General features: G+C 35.5%; 1 protein-coding gene across 2 annotated transcripts in view; it reads right to left on the reverse strand.

Moving 5' to 3' along the window:
- The window catches only part of DNAH5 (dynein axonemal heavy chain 5), a 138,934-nt gene that overhangs the window by 14,507 nt on the left and 103,972 nt on the right, over positions 1–20,455 (reverse strand). For both annotated transcript variants that reach the window (XM_086469578.1, XM_086469577.1), the window contains exons 57-69: positions 19,736–19,850; positions 19,311–19,487; positions 15,992–16,195; positions 14,370–14,549; positions 13,333–13,470; positions 12,596–12,731; positions 10,847–11,163; positions 9,410–9,565; positions 8,812–8,994; positions 4,233–4,476; positions 3,052–3,166; positions 2,388–2,578; positions 890–1,011 (exon numbers count right to left, since the gene is read on the reverse strand). In XM_086469578.1, coding sequence (XP_086325704.1) covers positions 890–1,011; positions 2,388–2,578; positions 3,052–3,166; positions 4,233–4,476; positions 8,812–8,994; positions 9,410–9,565; positions 10,847–11,163; positions 12,596–12,731; positions 13,333–13,470; positions 14,370–14,549; positions 15,992–16,195; positions 19,311–19,487; positions 19,736–19,850 — 2,278 coding nt within the window. The remainder of the gene's footprint in view (positions 1–889; positions 1,012–2,387; positions 2,579–3,051; positions 3,167–4,232; positions 4,477–8,811; positions 8,995–9,409; positions 9,566–10,846; positions 11,164–12,595; positions 12,732–13,332; positions 13,471–14,369; positions 14,550–15,991; positions 16,196–19,310; positions 19,488–19,735; positions 19,851–20,455) is intronic.

Consider the following 20,455-nt stretch of genomic DNA (forward strand, 5'->3'; position numbering starts at 1 on the left):
AATGTTAGTACACAGAGAGGATAAGCTTTCAGACACTGCTCCAGTGTCTCACCACCCTCACAGTAGAACAGGTTGCCCGGAGAAGCTGTGGCTGCCCCCTCCCTGGATGGGGCTTTGAGCAACCTGGTCTAGTGGAAGGTGTTCCTGCTCACAGCAGGGTGGCTGGAACTAGATGATCTTTAAGGTTCCTTCCAACCCATTCCATTCTATGGTTCTGTGATTCTATGATTTTAAGTACAAAATTGTAGAAGGCAACAATGCCCTTAGGTATTCTTATTCTGAAAAAATTAGCTACTATTCAGTATTTTCCATTAATGATAAAATGGTATAACAAGGTCAAGACACAGATAGCTAGGCTCAGACATAGCTTTGGGAATGCTAGGTACATATCTGCTCCCTGCATGACTGTACAGAAGTTACTCTTCACATATATCAATTGCTACTTACTCACTCCATCAGCTACCATTATTATCCATTAACACCATTCATACAAGTGTTGAATTTACTGAACACCCTTTCCCTAACTCTTACTCCATGTAATCAGTAATATTGGAACAAGCATTATAATACATAGTGCAAGAAAGCAAAACAGGTTTGCAAGAAAGTCTAATAATCAGAAGATTCAAATTTCATTATGTGAATTGGATAACAGCAAGTTGTATCCCAATCTGAAAGTATTATAATTATATAGAGTGTGAAAAGTTCTACTTTCTTCTTATTTTCCTGGGTTTTTTTATAAATACAGGTTGCTAAGCAGTCAGGGCCACAACTGTGGCTATCTGCAGTCAGTTTCATGCTGTTCTATCAGATAAAAAATTTTCCCACCACATGCCTTGATCACTACCAGATAATCACTATAAAACAAGAGATTTATTTTAAATGCTCTTACTTGATCAAGAATATCTGAGAATTGTTCAAGCTTACTAAGCTCCACCAAGTTTAGCCAAGTCATATCCAGAATCCATTTAGCTGGCTTAGGAGGACAAGCTTTAAGGTCTAGGGAAGCACCACCTGCAAGAAATTAGGAATTAGTTATATACTGCAAGACTATTTCACATGATTAATTTTTCCCAGTTTGCAGAAAGACTACTAAGGACGGTCATAAAGAAATTTCTGAGTTAGGTAACATGCAAAATTTATTTTCAAATCTTATTTTCCATCTTACTTTAAAACATAATTTTTTTAAATCTCTAACAGCTTCCCATTACAAGCTAAACCTATTTTTTACTGTAAAAGAATAAATTTGCGTTTATGCAGAAAAAAATGAAGAAGCTTAAATTCAACGTTTTCTTGTTGTTGTAGATAATGTAATAACTTTGCCAATATGTACATTTGTCTTCTTTCTAACCCAACTGAAACTAAAAGAAAGGAAAAACAAAATAAAAAGAAAGAACAAGCTTCAAGAATCCAGATTTTTAATCAAGAGGTTCCAGGGGTTTTCTACCTTATAAAGACACACCATCTTTGGTGAAACAGAGTTGGTAATTTGGTTCATTTACATTAATTTTTTTTTTATGATGTACCTTAAACTTAATATTTGTTAACCAGTTTCTCTTTTGAGGATTTACTATTTCTTTGTGCAATGTGCCTGGAAATAAATGTTTGCTAGGAAAAGATATTTTGAAGATTCAACATGGAAAAATTAAGAGTTATAATCCATAAATAAATGTTGCCTGGAAAATTAAGTATCTTGGAAAGGTAATACAAAATTACTCCAAGCTTTCAAGTGAAGATACACAGTGCTTGCATGCAGTTAAGGCTAAAGCCATGAACTTGCCACATTCAGCTAAGAGTCTGATACTTTTTTAAACTGTTAGCATCACTTTCTGTTCCTGTTTGCTTGCTTGCCCTCCTGCAGTTACGAAATAAACTAAAAGTTGTTTAGTATTATAATAATTTTTCTTAGTCAAACACACACCTGATGGTATTTGAGCAGCAGACAAACATCATTAACATTGGAACAGGCTGCCCAGGGATGTGGTGGAGTCACCGTCCCTGGAGGTGTTCAAAGAACGTGTGGATGTGGCACTTCAGAACATGGTTTAGTGGACATGGTGGTATTAGGTCAATAGTTGGACTTGATGATCTCAGAGGTCTATTCCAACCTAATGATTCTATGATTCTATCACCTGAAAGGATACTCAACAATTTTCCTTTTAAATTCTCACAATTCTCAGAGCTATATTTATCGATATTCAGTGTGCTGCTATAAATTAGAACTACCATACAATGTTGTCTGTCACCAGAACAGTATGATAAGCATGTATTCTGACTGGCTTCTCATGCACAAAAGGAAGCAGCAGGCTGGCTAGGAGATAACACTACAGCTCACAGATTTTCTACAATAATATATGTTGCTATACTTAAAATTGTTCTGTAGTTCCAACCTTTAATAAGTGTCAGAAATTCTTCATGCTTCACCCTGTTTCTTTGTATATCAATCTTCAATGTAAGTAATAACGTGAAAAGAAATTTGTGTTCCTCATAGAGTCCTCGGGCAGCATATTTGAACAGTTCATATGTCATATGTTCAATAATATTAGTAATCCTCTTGCTAGTTATAGGGCTCTTCATAGACCTGTTAGAAGAAAGTTCTGCAGTTGAATGTTGATTTGCATAGGATTTATTAAAGGCAATACTATTTTAGATACAAAAAGCCATAGTTCAGAACTTTCAAAACTTGAAAAAATAATAGATCACAAACACAGAATATCAGACAGCAGGCTAGCAACTACTTACAGATTGAAGGAATAACAAAAAAAAAATATTCCTTTCTAATCAAACCTTTCTGCATAGCTGAAAAATCAACACAGTGTAATGTTTTTTAATCACCTAATGCCTAAATTTTAAGGACTGTAAGTACATTCGAAGATTCTTTGCCTTGGTAACTAACAGGAAAAGGCTTATGGGCATTTAAACTCACAATTCCTGTCAAGATCGTAAGAAGCAACACTCTTCTTTCCGACATTAGGTTACAACAAAACTTTACCGCACTACAGCCACCTCCAGGACTGGGTAAATACAAATTATACTTATTGTTAGCTAAATTACCTGGCTAGGGAGCAGTCAAAAAGCCCCAAAAACTGCCGAAGTGAAGTCTGATACATCACATTGACCATGCTCATCTCAGTAATAAGGAAGTATAAGATGCTACCTCGAGTTGCAACTGAAGGAGAGGAAACAAGACTGTGTTCAAAGTAGAAATATAGAGCAGAAAAATTTAACTTTCTACAAGTACAGTGAGTAATACTAATGCTAACTGAAGATCCTGGAGTTGCTCTACTCTTTACTGGCCAGGAAAATAATCAAAGCGTAATTAACACACGCTATGTAAAGACCAGTTTGCAAATATGAGCATATTTGGAGAGCATCTGGATGGTATACTGCAATATCCAGATCATCAGTAGAACATACCAAAAGTAAGATGATTTGAAGTACTGTTTGAGTATCCAAACGAATTTCTCTTTACAGACTTTTACACCGGTCATATAAAAGCCAAATGAACTATATTGATTTAATGCACCCAGCACTGATTTAACCTACCTTCAGCAGTCATTATTTTTAAATACAGAATTTTTACAAAATCTGCAATTATTTCTGGTACATTAACTATACCATTTTATACACTTCCTAAAATACAGGTATAACAATTCCAGAGAGCTCCCACACACACACTTTCTTCACATATTTTCACCTGTCAGTTAAAAGTCAAAAGACTGACAAAATGGGCTGACTATAACAACTTAAGGATCTAGGACAGGATAAACAAAGCATTCGTCCAAACAGATACAAAAAGCATTTACAATTATACTGGCCCCCTAAAAGAATGTCAACATGTTGAACTCAAACATACAGTTACCTAAATACCCTAATGACTGGTCTCATTGACAGTCCATAAAAAGTGTCAACATTTTAAAGTTAAGAAAGAACAACCAAGTCCTGTCAAGTTTCTCACCCAGTAGACTAGATGGATGAGGACACTTGTATATAGAGCAATGGGAAGTCTAGGGAGAGAATAGATCATTCCATTTTATAAATTCCACATGGAGCATAACATTGACTATTTTCTCCAACACAGCTCAGTATGACATTTCCTATACAGATTTTACTTACAGAAAACCACAGATCCTTCCCACCCATTATGGTCTTCTTGATCTGATCCCACCATTTCTCTAAGCATTGCCATTTTAACCATACGCAGTCATTTGTCTTTCATCACTACCTTCACTCACCCGGTCTGTACTCTTCACGGGCTGAGTTGATCTGTACTTCAGTTTCAGCAGAAGTTTGCAGTTTCTGTGTTACCTCCTCAGCAGTCTTCTTAGTGTTATTCAATACAATTATTAAACTCTCATCATCTGCCAGAGAACTCTTAGTGCTTGTAAGTCGGAACAAAAGGTTGTCTTCTAGGTCTTTAATCCTCCTTTTGTTCATAGTCACATCTTCAATAAGATCTGTTCTTTCTTTCTCTAATTCCTGTTGGAATACATGGCAATATTTGGAAAACAGAAGAGTAATCAAAAATAAAACCAAAATAAAATAAGATATTTAGTTTTAAAAGTACTGATCCTACTAAAAGAGTACAGGTCAAGAATAACTGCACTAATTTGGGGAAAGAATTCCAGTGGTATTTCTGACAGTAGGTCTAGTGCCAGGTTTCTGAACATGCTGCATAAATATGCATTACAAATTGCTTCAAAAATACTATGGAGCATGCTCATATCACTCCCTAATAGAATTAGAAGTTCAGAATAGTAATTGTGTTTCTTCTTTTTCTGGTTCAGACAAAGACAAGTGCAAACACCATTCCAGATGTAGGATTTTATTTCACCCCATCTAATGCCATCCTCATTTATGCCCTGTTTTCAAGCCACCATATTGAAAATACAGTCTCAGGAATAATTAGCATCCTTAGCCAACAGATCAAGCATCAAACTTTTCAAGAAGTGCATCTAAAAATTCTCCACCAAATGAGGATAATTTCAGTCTCTCACTAAAATGCTTCCTTAATTAAGACAAGAAAGCATGTAGAACTCAATTTGAGTTCCTTCACTGGGAGTATTTACCTGATTACTTTTAGTAATACAAGCTGGGTGGTTTATATAACTATTTTGTTTTCCAGTGGTCATATATAAAAGACAGATATGTGTTGATTAACAGCTTTACATTTAAAGAAATATATTTTTTAAATATCTAGAAATAAATATTCTTTAGAGATAAAAGAATTTATCATTCATTCATTCTTATACTACTCTTAAACTTTAAAAACTTACTACAAATGAGTCCTCAGAGATAAAAACACTCCATTGAAACAATACAGAATGTCCCAATACAGTGAAGTAAAAAAAAAGAAAAAGGGAGAGGATGGGTTAGAAACCTTTCATAAGTATAATTTGAATCTTATGACTCAACAAAAAGTGAGCCAGTTGGTAGAAATATTAGCTACGTCTACAGAAGTACTCCTTCTGTTTACGAAGGTCTGGTGGATAGTTCTAATAATGTCTCTCCAAAGTTGGGAGCTGTGTGTTCACTCCACCTTTGCCAAGTCCACTTCAGCACTACACACCAGCTGCTCCTATTCCAGAGAAACAGGGACAACACTAAGAAATACATGAGCTCTCTTATAGCACTAGAGGCATTATGAACCCAAGACCTTAGCAAGACTTAAGCAAACATTTTACTCCTCTGTTTGAGTAGCCTTCATTTATACAGATTTGCAACGCTGTTACAACTTTTGAAATTGTTTTTGTTTTCCCATATTTCTAACTTGTGGTCTCCTCATCCTACTGTCTGCTAACATTCCTAAGTATCTCAAGCACCTAGTTCTTACGAAGAAAGTCCTTTTGTCTTAAAAAGGAAAATTAAAAAAAAAAAAAAAAAGAAAATCATCTTCATCTTAATATCAGATTTAGGTTCTTTTCTCGTCACGGTACAAAAGGCATATTGAAACATTATTACATTATTATCATCAGATAGAAAACATTTATTGGGACTGTTGTCATAGAATAATGTAAATTTCGTATAACTTAGAAGATGTGCATACCGTTTCAAAAGATTCTGACAAAAATGGATGAAAAAAGACAAGAAAACGACAGTTAACTCCATTTCGATCAACTAATGCTTAACAGATCTAAGGAAAAGCAGGTAGCAATTTGAAGCAAGACAAGCATTACGCAAGTTTGATGAAGCATAAACAACTTCTAAAAGCACAGCGTTAAAAGAATGTTAGCATCTATTTAAATATAATAATTATCATACTGAGATATCATTCTGAGCCAAATTAAATTTCATGTTTTTCTGAGTTCCATTTCAAAGGCTAAACATTTTGGAGTGCAATGCATTTAAAAAACAGAAAGCCAAGTTTTCCTCACAAGAAGAGCCTGAGAAACAAGTTGGAAACAGAATGACCAAACTAAAGCAAATGAAGTAACCTTAGATGAAAACCTTAGCGAAAAAAATCCTTTGTTAAGTTTTTAAAATAGTTTTTTGCAGATCAGGAAGAGAATACAATTGAAAGTTTTCTGAATGCTTTCAAAAATTTCCAGTCGTAACATCAAGGATGCAAAAAGCTAAGACAGGTTACCATATATGTAATTTCAAGTAACTTGCACCAAAGAGGTTATTTCAAATACAGCTTTATGGAATTGCTTTTACAAGCTGACGTCATTTTGCAGACTGTACCAAAGAATGCTAGATCTTGTTAACAGCCATAAAATATAAAAGCTACTACATAGCTTATATCATTCTGTCACAAAATGATTCACAAGTGCAAGAATTCACATCAACTGTTCCTTACAAAATGAGCCTTTTTCCACCACAAATCTTGAAATATGAATGTGAAAATTCAAAAAGACATAGATAGTTCTAACTCCACTACTAATCTCTTTCTATGACACTAAAGAAGCAAATTTTTTGTCAAATTATGTAACAGCCAATGTATCAAAACAATCACATCATTAAAGCAGTGTAAGTTATACTACATTCGGATATAAATCAAGTCTCTCAAATCTAATTATTCCAAGAAAAAGAGAATTAAATTTACACAGAAATACCAGCTACCTTCTTTGTAGCTGGTAGATGTGCTTAGCTCACATCTTGCAAATTTGTTTAACATTCTGGTGGAAAAGAAGAAATCAGTACTAGTATTCTCATCAGTAATCGATCAATTCTTTGAGACATATGCCACACAGATTCTACCAACTGGCATATCAGACATCACAGGAATGGAGAGTCAGCTTTGCAGAATCTTTAAGTGATGAGCTGTAAACCTTCCTTTTCCTCGGTGCATGTCTAAATCTCATTCACTCTAAGTGCAGAACCATATTAGAGACAGTGGAATGGCAAGAAAGATACAAATGTACATAGAAATCTCAGAGAACGCTAACCTCAGATAAACAACCTCCTCTCATTTGGTGGCAGAAGTTCCACACGTACATTCTAACACTTTCCCAGTTAGTGGCAACAATACCACAGTAAAATAATGTTAGTTTGGAAGGGACCTCCAGAAATGAACTCGTCCAACCCTCTGCTCACAGCAGGTCTAAATAGGTCAGTTCCATGTCCAGTTGAGTCTTGAACCTCTCCAAGAATGTTGATTCCACAACATCCCTGGGTAATCTGTTCCTGTTTTTGATGATGCTCAATGTAATTATTTTTTCCTAATATCTAATCAGAATTTCCCACGCTCCTACTCGAGTCTGTTACTTCTCAGTCTATTGCTTTATACCTCTGAGAAAAATTAAGCTATCTTTTTTGTGTCCTCCAAGGAGGCATACAGCAAGTGTGATGACTGGAGGAATTTTCTGATAAAATGACAGTCATCTGTATTGCAGGGCCCAGAAGAGAAGTTTGGCATAAGGCTTTCTGAATATACACATCACAGTGTCTTTCAGACAGACATTAATAATTCCATTACACAGTGGGTTGACAAGCTGTCACTGGTTGAAGCAAAGCTGACGGAGCAATAAAGCTGTCTGACAAAATATAAGCCTTCATAGAACAGGTATGATTTCTCTCTTGAGATCTATGGACTGACCAGGAAAGAAATGCAACTACTTGACATTAACGAGATGACTGAGACCATTAAAGAGGAATGTGTTACATTGAGGGGAGGTGGGGGAGGAGAATGGGAGGACCTCAACAGATGCCACAATAAGGGAACACATTCCAGGTAAACTGGAACTATTGCCAAAATCTTAGTAAATACACAGTCACAGATGCACAGTGTTTCATCAGACTTCAACATTGCCTGACCTTACAGTTACAGGGATTAGCTGTCACATAGCTCAAAAGACACCAAATAGCCTCCCTCCAGAACTGCTGGTGGCATGTGTATTGGGATTGGCACCCCAAACTTGGACTTCCTCAACTAATAAATCTGCAATGTCAAAATAGGTAGTTAGCCCGTTTCCCCTTGGAGCAAGGAAGTAACTAAGTCTGAATCTTTGCACCAGGTTATGTTGCCATGAACTACACTGTGCATAGACAGAAGAACAAGTTTTTATTCCAGGCTCTTCTCCTTTTCACAGGCCATTCTCATGAGGTTATAACTCATTGAGGCAAGAAAAATAAGGTATGGCACAGTTGCGACAATAAAGACAAATAGAAACTTCCACATGAATGAGTCAATTTCTTCTGTGCCACTTTTAAGCCATCATAAATGGCTTATATTAAGAATAATCACAATAGAAAGAGCCAGAAAGTTACCCTGCAATATGGGAATAGAGAGTAATATATTTAAATTAAAGTAAAACCTTCTAAAGGTAAATGTAAGACATATAGCCAGGAAAAAGATACAATTAATTCTTTTACCTGTTTCTCTCTGAGAATGACTCTGCCTAAAAGTTGATTTTCAAGACCTTTCATGGTCACAGTAAAGTCAATGATGGAGGTTCGAGCGCTCATTTCAGGAGAGTAATTGGGATTTGGCAGTTTTGTGGTAATGTAAAGTCTGAAGCCATTCATAACATCCACTTCCTTATCTCCAACCTTCACCTTAAGAAAAGTATTGAAAAGAAGTCTTGACATATCAAGAACCAGTATACACTCTTTCAGATACTCCATGTAGAACCAAAGGTTACTTTTTTCTATTCAAAGACATTAAAAAACAGCTTTAAATTATATGTCTGATGCAAAGAATTTGTTGAGAATATCTATGGAACACTTTAAATTACTCATTCACAGATTATTTAATTTTTTTTTTTAATTGTCATAAGAAAAGGTACAGGGAACTCTATAGGTTAAATATATTAATGATTTCATCTTAAACTCTACTTTTTTTTTAGTATAAGCATTAACAAAATTTATATATGAGTTAATCTTTATAGTCATATATTTATTAGGTGTTACTCTGTTGAAGGCAGGGTTTGGGGGCTGTTTCCACTTGTTTGTTCATTTGTTTTATTTTTACCTTGTTGGCTGAACCTGTTTTAATGAAGTTTCTTTCCAAAACATTATCAAGTGCTGGGTCAAGCTCCTCTCCAACATCTTCTATCAAAAGAGGTCTTCCCAAAGAAAGGCTGTCTTCTAAGTGGTTTCTAAAATACTTGTGATTTAAAGAAGTGATCTAAAAATGCAATCACAGACCTATATATTATGCTATGCCCAGTTACCAAGCTTCTTTTTGTTTTATATTTATAAATTATTTCATTTTATTTAAATTACTGACAAAACCAATGATCCTATGGTTAAACTAGGATTAAGGCAAAGACAGTGACCAGAGGAAAAGGTAGCTTCAGTGTATCATATTCTCAGATCTCACTGAATGCAAACTTCTATTTTTCAACTACAAAAATAAAAGCAAAGCAACACTGAGCACTTAAAAGTTTTGATATCTTATGAGTGCAATGAGACCAGACATTCACAGGAACCTTTTATCACCTTCAATTTTATCCTAGATAACATCCCAGAGTCAAACTGTAGCAAGGTCAATTCCAAGGTTAGGGTTCTTTTTTGTTCTTTTTTTTTTTTTCCCCTTGAAAATTAGGGGGTTATATTGAACAAGCCATTAAATAGTCTTCGCTTTAAAAAGTAGTCCTCAGTACAATTGTGATTACTTTTCAACAAGTACACAAAGTACATTCAGCTTAGTTTGTTTTTAACTCCATAGTTAAAGACTAATAATAACTTTTAACATAACTAGCTAGGCAATTATTAATGGGTTCTGCACCGAGATAACAAGTGTTTTCCTAGTAATACTCTCAGAGCCACTCTATCACCGTCCTTCAAACTCCTCTTTATCTTTTTCACGGATATATTTTTTAAAAGCTTGTTTATTTGTGTAATCATAATTGTAGCAAGCAAGGACTTGCTTTCTCATATTTTCCCATTTGTATTCAATTGGTATATCTTGCCTCAGACTGTATGTCATCGCAATACTGTCTTCCCTGTATATTTTCAGAATATTTAGCACCTGACAACCATACTAAGAAAAACCAAATTATCAATAATTTCTGATTAAAAGATGACAAAATATCATACTGTGCATCTTCATTTTAAAACATTTATATGAACCTGTGTTAATCACTTATTTGGGCTTTACTTCTAACATTTATAGTATTCCACAAAAATGCTTCAGCCCTTATCAGACACTACCAATCCAGACTATTTTGCAACAGTTTATGTTTCATTAAAATAAATTCATTAAACAAATCGAGTCACTGGTACTAATAAGCTTCAAATGTACATTTTCATATCTAGCCAAATCTCAAATCTACCAAAATATATCTGAGCTGTCTTTTATATCCAGACTAGGCATTTTATATGAAAGGTATTTGAATCACTGAATTGTAATGATTTGTGAGCTAATAGTTTCTAGGGATTATGAAAGCATCAGCATTTCTGTTACCTGAAGTTCATTTCTGCTTTCCTTATTTTTAATCCAAATTTTACCCTGTGCCTGTGGATCAATTAATAAAGGATAACGAGATGCTTTTGTGACAATGATTCCATTCTGTATGGACAAGTCATCATTTGGCAATCCTTGCAGGTTCCATTCACTAATAGTTGGAGCATCAGTCAACATTTCTATGAGGTTCAAGTTGTTATCAAAGGGGATTTTCCGGCTTTTCATTTCTTTTTGCCAGTCATTTAACAGCAGACTGCGGAACTCTTGGTTAAAAGGACCCGAATAGGACAGAAAAGCTGTAGCCAAGAGTACATCACCTTAAAGAGAAAAAGGAAAAAAAAAAAAAAAAACCAAACAACTTTGCCAACTCTATTCGTGGATGAACTGCTTCCTTCTCTAGTTGTTAAATGGTTTGGCTGGTAACTGAAGAACACACTTTGACTGAAAAAAGTTATTACATAGCAAGACAATGCTACATTTCAGTAGATGCCATGTTTACTTTGTCTTTACAATGCAACCATAGGAATCAAGAGGTGGGCATCTGGCAGCCAGCCAAGGTCAACCCAACACACACAAAACACTATTCCAAACACCAGATCCCGCACAAGCAGGACATGGCAGAATAAATTTACTCATAAACTTTCAATTCCGTCATGTCCTTGCACAATCATGAAAATAGGCTTAAAGAGTATTGGGGTGGTGGGGGAAGAACCTTTATTTAGGGGTACTAATTAATAACAAATCAAGTACCATTATTACTAATAATAACAATAAAAAATTGTAACGGACATCATTATGGAGATATTAAGTGTGACAAGTTCTAATCTTACGGTCAGCTTCAAAATTTCCCCCCTAAGTTTCATGACACCATAGTAATCTGGGGGGGTTTTGTACCTCTGAAGTAAGAACGCAGGATTCGAACCGGAGAAGATACTGTACATTTATACTGAGTGCTAATATTTTTCAGACTTTTTCAAGTCGTCTGTAAAAAGCCATGATGAGTCTGTGGGGAAGTTATCCTGTATTTTTAGTAAGTTAACAAAACACATACATACTATATCAGCAAATAAAATATAACCTACCTACTATAATACAACCTATACAACTGGTTTTTACAAAATTTCAAGGCAAAAGTCAGAGAAGAAACTCCAGACCACAGTAAAGGACAAGATAAATTTCATTTACTTGATCTAACTAATAAACTAATTCTTTAATCTGAAGTACTTACATTTCCCAGTGCATATTAATAAAATAAAAATTATATTCTAAGAAAAAAATGTTTCATGAACATTAGTAACGGCATTTAAAAATATTGAGTTCCCCATATAAATGTCAGTGCCTGAATATCAGTCTTCCTCTCCTCCATATGTATTCTCAGTTATAGACATTTTATTGGCACTTGCTAACACATGACTCTCTTTGGACTGCTGCCAACAAACATCAGTCAAGTTAAAACAAACTTCGGTGTCCCAAGGATGCACTGCATATTATACATGTCAAGTAAAAGCCCATGCACAGCATATACAGCTACTGTATTTTAATTTCTTTAAATATGTATATTAGTCTCATTTCATATTTTTTTGCCTATCAGTGCTTTAGTAAAAGAATTAACAACTATTACCCTCATTTTATCAACAAGGAAGTGAAGCTACAAAGGAAAAGTTTGAAATTTCAAATGTTTTCAGTTTCACTACCCATTACAACCCAAGTGACTAACTTCCAAGTTCAAAGGTGTGGACAAAAGCTTACCTACTAGTCTCTTTGTTTGCACAGCAAATTCTTTACTCTGCTCTGTCCACCTCTCCTTTTCACCTGCTAAACCACTTATAAGACTTGAGGCAGTTTGCATTTTATGACGGCAGCGCTCAGCATCTTCAAGCAAAGTCTAGAGAAAACGATATACCAAAAAATATGATTTGCAGTCATGTATCTGATAGGCCAGAAACATCTCTACAGCTAATTAAACCAGTAGTTAAACAACAGCTTAAAAATATATTCTCAAACACTTTTATCACCGTTCAGAGGGGGAGGGAAAGTGGGATGGAAAAAATATATCAGGACAAAATATGATCATTTGTCATAAATGTGATTCAACTTTTTAATATTTCTGCTCTTAACTTCCATGTTGGCATACATGTTAAATGATATGCAAAATGCCTGGTACCTATCAACTCTGGGGAATTCTGCCCAGAATTTCAAATACATTATACCCAGATAACATACATAAATGAAACTTGATGTTACAGTACTAGGCTTTAAACAAATAATCCAACTAAAATACTTTTTGAGAAAGTAGGAGGAAAGGGAGGGGAGAAGATCAGTGGAGAAGGAGACAGGTGGGATCAAAGACGCAGTATACAAATAGTATCTCTCTCATCCTCTGTCCATCAGCACTCTTTCCAAGCAATAATAGTGAAATTGAGAGAATGCATTAAGTTTTCCTTAAAATAAGGGTAGCAATTTCTTTTCTGTAAAGAGTAGTTCACCTGTTTCTCTCTCATCGCTTTTTCATACTCTGCCTGCACAAAATCTAACTCTTCTTGCTTGGCATACAATTCTTCTTGAGCTTTCTGCAGATCCAGCATAGCAGTGGTTAGGCGATTCTCCTGGATTGCTAAATTAGCCTATGAAGTATACAAATATAAAAGTGTATTCATACATCCAACATCTCAAAGCATGTGCTATAATGTATGTCAAAGAGTTTTACTGTACTACATTTCAAAAATCAAACTGCTCAGTAGAGATTTCATCCTTCTTTAAAGCCTTTTATTTTAATTTTACAACAAACTAACTTATTGCAGGTAGCTGCAGTTAAGCAGTTGTTCTAACATCAGTTAGAAAAAATAATCAGGAAAATTTCTGGGAATACCAGCCATTCTCCACCTGACACAAAAGTTAGTCTGATCTGAGCTGCAAAAAAGACTGATGCCACTAGAAGCCTTTTTGATTTCTCCAACCAATATGCTTTGTCTAATGAAAGATACTACCTGTAACTACAAATCTTGTTTCCCTCTAGGTCATTCCTATTATAAATACAAGCTATTCTGTGTTAAAATCATGTTTGACCACGTTCTTCCTGACTTTCATTCTTACCTTTTAAAAACTATTTAAGCTTCTAAATATCACTGATGAACAGAGTTTCTGTACAGTTTTCTTACGAACTGAGATCTGGAACACTAAAAGAAGCAGATCTCGAGTTTTTTCCTACTTAATTCTTAATTAAGGTAAAGCAATTGCAATAGTGAATTAAACTAGATGACAGCTGCTTCAAACTCCATTCAAAAGGGGCCCAGAAGAATAAAACTGCACAATCTCTTTCATAATTTTGACAACTTACAAGTGGTAGTACGTTTGAAATATATTTTACTGTAGAATTACTATTTTCAAGATAATAAATTCCTACAGAGGCATGCACCAGTGGGAATAAGGCAGCTGATGTTTCCAGCAGCAGAAACACATGCACAGGTGGGGAGGAGAAGCAGCAAAGGATGTTTGTGTGCCTCCAACTGATTAACAGACTTACCTTTAAAGGTAATACTTCTTTGTTGATGGAGAAAAATACAGCCATAGCTTTTGTCCATGAGCAAAGGCCAGCAACATTCCCACATACTCTCTTAGCTGTCTCAATATTGTAGTCCACCATTTCAAAATAAGGGCTCAAAAGTTCTACCACTTCTTCATTAATTGTGTCCTTTGGAAATTGCTAAAAACAAAAAAGTGCAATACACATAATGTACGTAATATACGTAAACTATATATATGTATATGAAATACATACGTATTTCAGCACACTTGGAACCCTACCAAGATCACAAACATTACTTACAAACAGCTAATATGAAGTTCTCTGTCTCATGTATCTTTGAGCTCTTGCCAAACTCATTCCACTGTTCTATATTCTTACAAAATGGAAGAAAGTTTGCTTTCATGTGTGATCTTTGCTGTCTTACACTACCCATTACTATTGCACAGCTAATTGTTGATACAAAATATCACTGATATCGTGCTTCAAATTCTGTTTTCCTCAAGCTGAATAAGTAACTTAACTGTCTTCAGAAAGAAAAGGAAAAGCTTAGCTCTGGTTCATAAACATATGTTCTACAAGACAGTCCTTTCAAAGGGCAATCCAGCTATGTTCTCCTTAAATTACCTTATCATTCGTGGAATGTGTTTCAATTTTGAGAATTTACTTTGACCCTCTCTTTTCTCCAAAAACCATCTCTTCTATTTTTCATCTCCCAGAGCTCTCAATTTTCTCCCTTAATTTATTTTGATGGTCAAATATTCTATATAAGTTTGGTCTTTTTAAAAGATTTATTTACAAGTATAATGAAAGTCCATCACTGATGAACTTGAACAATAGTTGTTCCTGGAAGCACAAATAGGTTTATTTATGCACAAGCAATGAAATGTTGAAGGACTTCAGCAAATTAAAAATCCTTATGAGTAGATGCAATGTGAATACTACACAAATGGCATCCATGACGCTACCAACCATACCAAGCTGGTCAAGCCTGCCATCTGTTATTTCCCATTGGACCAGAGACAGATTAAGTAAACTTGTCAAAATGCACAAATCTGAGATAATAACATCCAGTGGGGCAGGACAAGGCACAATTTATTGTGAGCAGATTCATCATAATATTATTAGTTTAAATTAGGAGCAGGGATTTATTCACCAGTTACTCTTCTCACTTCCCTAGACACATGCTGTAGAGCTGAAAATCCCAAATTTAAAAAAAAAAATTGATTTTGTATATCCTAATAATCAAATTCTTTTGCAAGCCACTGCACAAGCTGCAATGCTGAAAATTAATGAAAAGTTAAGTACCAGAAAAAAGAGGTTTTCTATTGGCTTTAATGAAACAGATAAGTAACGGCTATTCAAATCAAATGCTTAAACCTTTGAACCATTTGTCAGTGAAAGTAATTTCATTGTCTTACGTAGGAGAAACTATAATTGATTTATGACCTAACTTTGGCAGAAGGATTCAAGTTTATTTCATTATGACGCATTTTTTAAGCCCTTAACATTTCAGATCTATTGTGTGTCTGATTCCACTTGCACATTTGTTTTTCTATGAACACCAGATAAAACATTGCTTTAAATTAAAAAAAATATGAAAAAGAAGGCTGCACAAGCACCTGTAGGTTCTGTAAGAAGTTCCCTGCTGTCATCAGTTTCAAAGATTCTTGCCATGATGGGATGGTACAGCATTTTTCCTGATCAATTTTCACATTATTGACTTTTCGCTGGAAGAGCAGTAACACACAGTCCATGATACGCATAATGAGGTGAGGAGGTCGACCCAGTGTGCGAACAGTGGCAATATCTGCAGGTTTTATTGTCTATGAATTTAAAACAAAGGGTAAAGCAATTACTGTTATTGTTTATTTAATAAGACATAGAGCACAAGCTCACCAACAGCATTAATCTGCTGGAGAAGAAAAAAATTAGTATTATTGTCAATTGAAAATAACTTTAAAAAGCATGAAGCTAGAAGGACCCTCCAACCAGATTTTTACTACTACTTCCTAGCAACTACTAGAAAACCTCCACTCAGACACCTTCACAGCAGCACCTAAAAGCTTAAAACTACCACACATATTTTTGACAAAACAAAGAGCAAAACAGAAACATCTTGAAATTTTACCTATTCAACCTATCGACCAAAAACTGAGTCTAGAAAGGAAAATACATTCTGATCATGTTTGGCAAAGGAAGGTGAATTAAGGAAACTGGCAAGAAGGCCTGATACACATAGACATTTGCACCTTCTCATTCATCTTACTAGGAATGTTCCTGTTGCAGAAGCAGGCCTGTGAGAAAAACAAATTATAATAATGTATGAAAACCTAGGTCCTATTGTAAGGCCAAGTGAGCCTAGGGTGAAAATCTAATATTGTACTTGTAACTCTAGTGTACACCATGAATCAATAAGGACTACCACAAAAGTATACTGAAGACATCTCCTTAGAGAAGCACCAATTTGAGCATTACTGCATATTGTACCACATACCGAGTAAAAAAACACCAAACAATGGTAACTGCTGATGGACAGGCCTACAACAGACAACTTGGATCAGAAGCTTTGCATATTCATAGGCAGTTTAATCAGCCTGAGTACATGACAGTTTCAAGCATTAAGCAATAGGTTATTGCAGGTGTTATGACACCTTGCTTCTAACCTAGCACATGCCTCACAGAGGATTCATAAAGGAAGATTTTAATTACTCATTATTATACTTCATGAAAGGGATTGCAAATTATTGCAGATTATCCTGATCATCTTCCTTCTGTCTGTCTTTTGTTTCTCTTTAATATTTTGCTTCTCATCAGGTTCAGTGGGAACCCGGTAATTCAGCAGAGTTTCTCCACATATCTGTGTGGAAAATTTAACCAGTTTTTCTTAGTGACCTTTAGGAAATTCAGCTCAGCCTTTTTTGCTGCTATCCAAATTCTGGCAAAAGACTTGCATTTAATTTCTATTTATTTACTTTTTTACTTCTAGTTGTGCATTTAATGTGCCATTTTTATTGCAGGGCATAGTGCAACTAAGTTTTATTGAACTTTGACAATTCTTACTCAAACTTTAACAAATTAATCTCATTATATGTTTAAAAATGCTTACAAGCTGTTCTGCACGTACTGTCTCTTAATGCAGCATTTAGCAGTCCTGAAATATGTAAAAAAAAAAAGGAGTGAAATAACCAACTACAGATTATTTTTATTTTATTTTTTTTTTTAATCTGGGAAAGGACCTTTATATTTATCAAATATTTTAATAGACATTTGTCTACACTGCAAGCAGAATTCCATTACAGGAATCCCCAGCTGAAAATCTGCAAATCCGTAATGATTGTGATTCATTTTTTTGAAAGATGCAGCCCTACACAAACTTGTACAGAGAATTTTCTTGCTTAGAGGAGTTTCTGAATGAATGAATGCATGCTGAGAAAACAGATATGCATGCTGATAGGATTGCTTTTATGATAGTTTTCCTTTCCCCTTTAGGCATAAACAAAGAAATTTACTATAGCAAACGCAAGAATTTCAAGATTAAGTCCAACTACCTTTCTCCATTGTGAAGTCTCACAAAAATGCCAGTGTAGCTTTTCCTTAAAATCAGATTTTCATTTATTAGAATCCAAAATTTCAAGATGAGCAGTTTGGTTTTGTTTTGATAACTTCAGCCAAAACCAGAGAGTAAGCTGTGATAAGATGCAGGACAGGACACAGGACACTGGTGCTCTTTTCATACTTCAGACACTGCCCAGTTAGCATTGTTTATTTGCTTGTCAGAATGCTTGCCCAGTTCTGGGTTGTTTTTTGAAGTTTTTTTACCTTTCTCCTGTAGTAAAGTACCAGGATCTTATGATCCAGACCTGCTCTCTTATTCCACTCTTATCAGCTGTCATGTCATCAGCCTTCATTTAGACATTTCCACTCTGTGCTTCAAGAATCACGGCAGTCAGAGATTGTTAAGCACCTCTCCATCACAGTGAAGTCATACATTCAGAACATCCATTAAAAGTTATTTATACTAGATTTTGAAGACTTTGGTTTGAAGGATGGTCTTCATCATTTGTTGGCAGCCTCTCAAGTGGAAAGGGAAACCTTTCAGTAAATGTACATAACAGCCTTTGAGGTTTATCTATCCTTCATGTTTTTCCTTTATTTTTTTTTTCTACTTCTTGTGATGCCAGCCCCTTCTAGCCTCTAGTATTAGGTTTACTTTAGATCCTACTACTGCTGCTCATGACAGAAATGCTTTGAGCGACATCCTCTTATACAGTCAGCTGAACAGACATTAAAACAAATACTATGTGAGACCAACAAAAATTAATCTTTTTTCATCACTAATCGTGATGTAAAATATGGGCAGAGCGTTATCGCTCTATTAAAAAAGCTTTACAAAAAGAATATATTGAAACACATGAAGTCCCAGGGTGAACACCAGAAATCTGGGTAATGCCACAACTTGTAAGAAAAAAGACGTTCTTTTTGAACAAGGCTGAAGAGAGTGGATCAGCAAACTTTTTCAAAATGCAATTCATTGGTGAAAACTTAAAATAAAACAGAAGGTTTAGATTTGCATGGAACTATAACTGTTTTTAAGTGGAAGGCACTTCTTCACTCATTGCACACAAGCAGTTTCACAACTGCATCAACATTCAGTTACCGGTCTAATACCAACATGCAGCACATCATATGTAAACCATACTTTCAAATGAAAGTTAAAACTTGCCCTTTTCTGAAAAACTGCCTGTTTTGGGTTTGGTACTCAGGTGAAAAAAGAAAAATAAAACTGAAACCTAAAAAGCCCTAAAATATGTATATTTATTTGCATGTATTTTCTGTCAATTGATGAGTTATGCAATGCATCTGCAATCTTATATTTGTTTTCAAAGAAGACAATCATCTTTGCAGTAAAATAATGTTATACATTGTCCAAGTACTAACCTGTAAGGCTGCTTCTGCCTCTTCCAAAGCAGGCTTAGCAGCTTCCAACTTCTCTTCAGCAACAGCTTTGTCAACTGAGATGCTGTCTACAATAGCTTGAGCTTTGTCTTTCACTTTCTGAACTTCACCCTTCACCTTCTCAGCAGCCTGTGCTTTCACAGTAACTTCTTTCAATACCTAGAATGTGAGAAAACCCACATGCCAAATATTACAGAAAACACCTAGTTGGAAGATTGTATTAATTTTTGTTGTAAAATTTTCAGAACCAGAAAACTCAAAATTACTTTCATTACTGTTGTAAGTTTCCAAGATCCTTTTTCTCCCCAACACTTAACTTCCTTTTACTCTATAAATCTTTTCAAAATAGAAGAAATAAAAAGAGAAAAAAAAATCAAACAACAATACACTTCGAAGGCTGTACATACCATGTCAGCCTTTTCATTGGCAATTTGAAGCTCCTTTTCTTTTACCTCCAGCTCTCTGCTTAGAGCAGCCACGGACTCAGAGGCCTCTTTCAATTTTTCCAGTCCAGTATTCATTCTGGAGTTAAAACGTAAAATAAGCAACATGTAATTCCCTATGTAATTTACAGTCTGCTTTCCAAAATATTACATCAATCGAATGATTCACATCAATTGGAACAAATACTAGCAAAAGATGTTTTACACCAAAACCAGGGGTTGGGCCCATGCAAATCTCATGAAGTTCAACAAGGCCAAGTGCAAAGTCCTGCACCTGGGTCAGGGCAATCGCAAGCACACACACAGACTGGGTGATGAGTGGATCAAGAGCAGCCCTGCGGAGGACCTGGGTGTGTCAGTGAATGAAAAAAATGAGTATGAGCCAGTGTGCTCACAGCCCAGAAACCCAATTGCATCCTCAGCTGTATTAAGTGTGGCCAGCAGGTCAAGGGAGGTGATTCTCCCCCTCTACTCTGCTCTGGTGAGAGCTCACCTGCAGTGCTGTGTTCAGATCTGGGGCCCCAAGCATAAAAAAGACATGGACCTCCTGGAGCAGGTCCAGAGGAGAGCCGTGAAGATGATCAGGGAGCCAGAGCACCTCCTCTGTGAGGGAAGGCTGAGAGAGTTGAGGTTGTTCATCCTGGAGAAGAGAAGGCTCCAGGGTGAACTTAAAGCTGCCTTCCA

Source organism: Leptosomus discolor, chromosome 8 (genome assembly GCF_034619465.1).
Source record: "Leptosomus discolor isolate bLepDis1 chromosome 8, bLepDis1.hap2, whole genome shotgun sequence".
Lineage (NCBI taxonomy): Eukaryota > Metazoa > Chordata > Aves > Leptosomiformes > Leptosomidae > Leptosomus > Leptosomus discolor.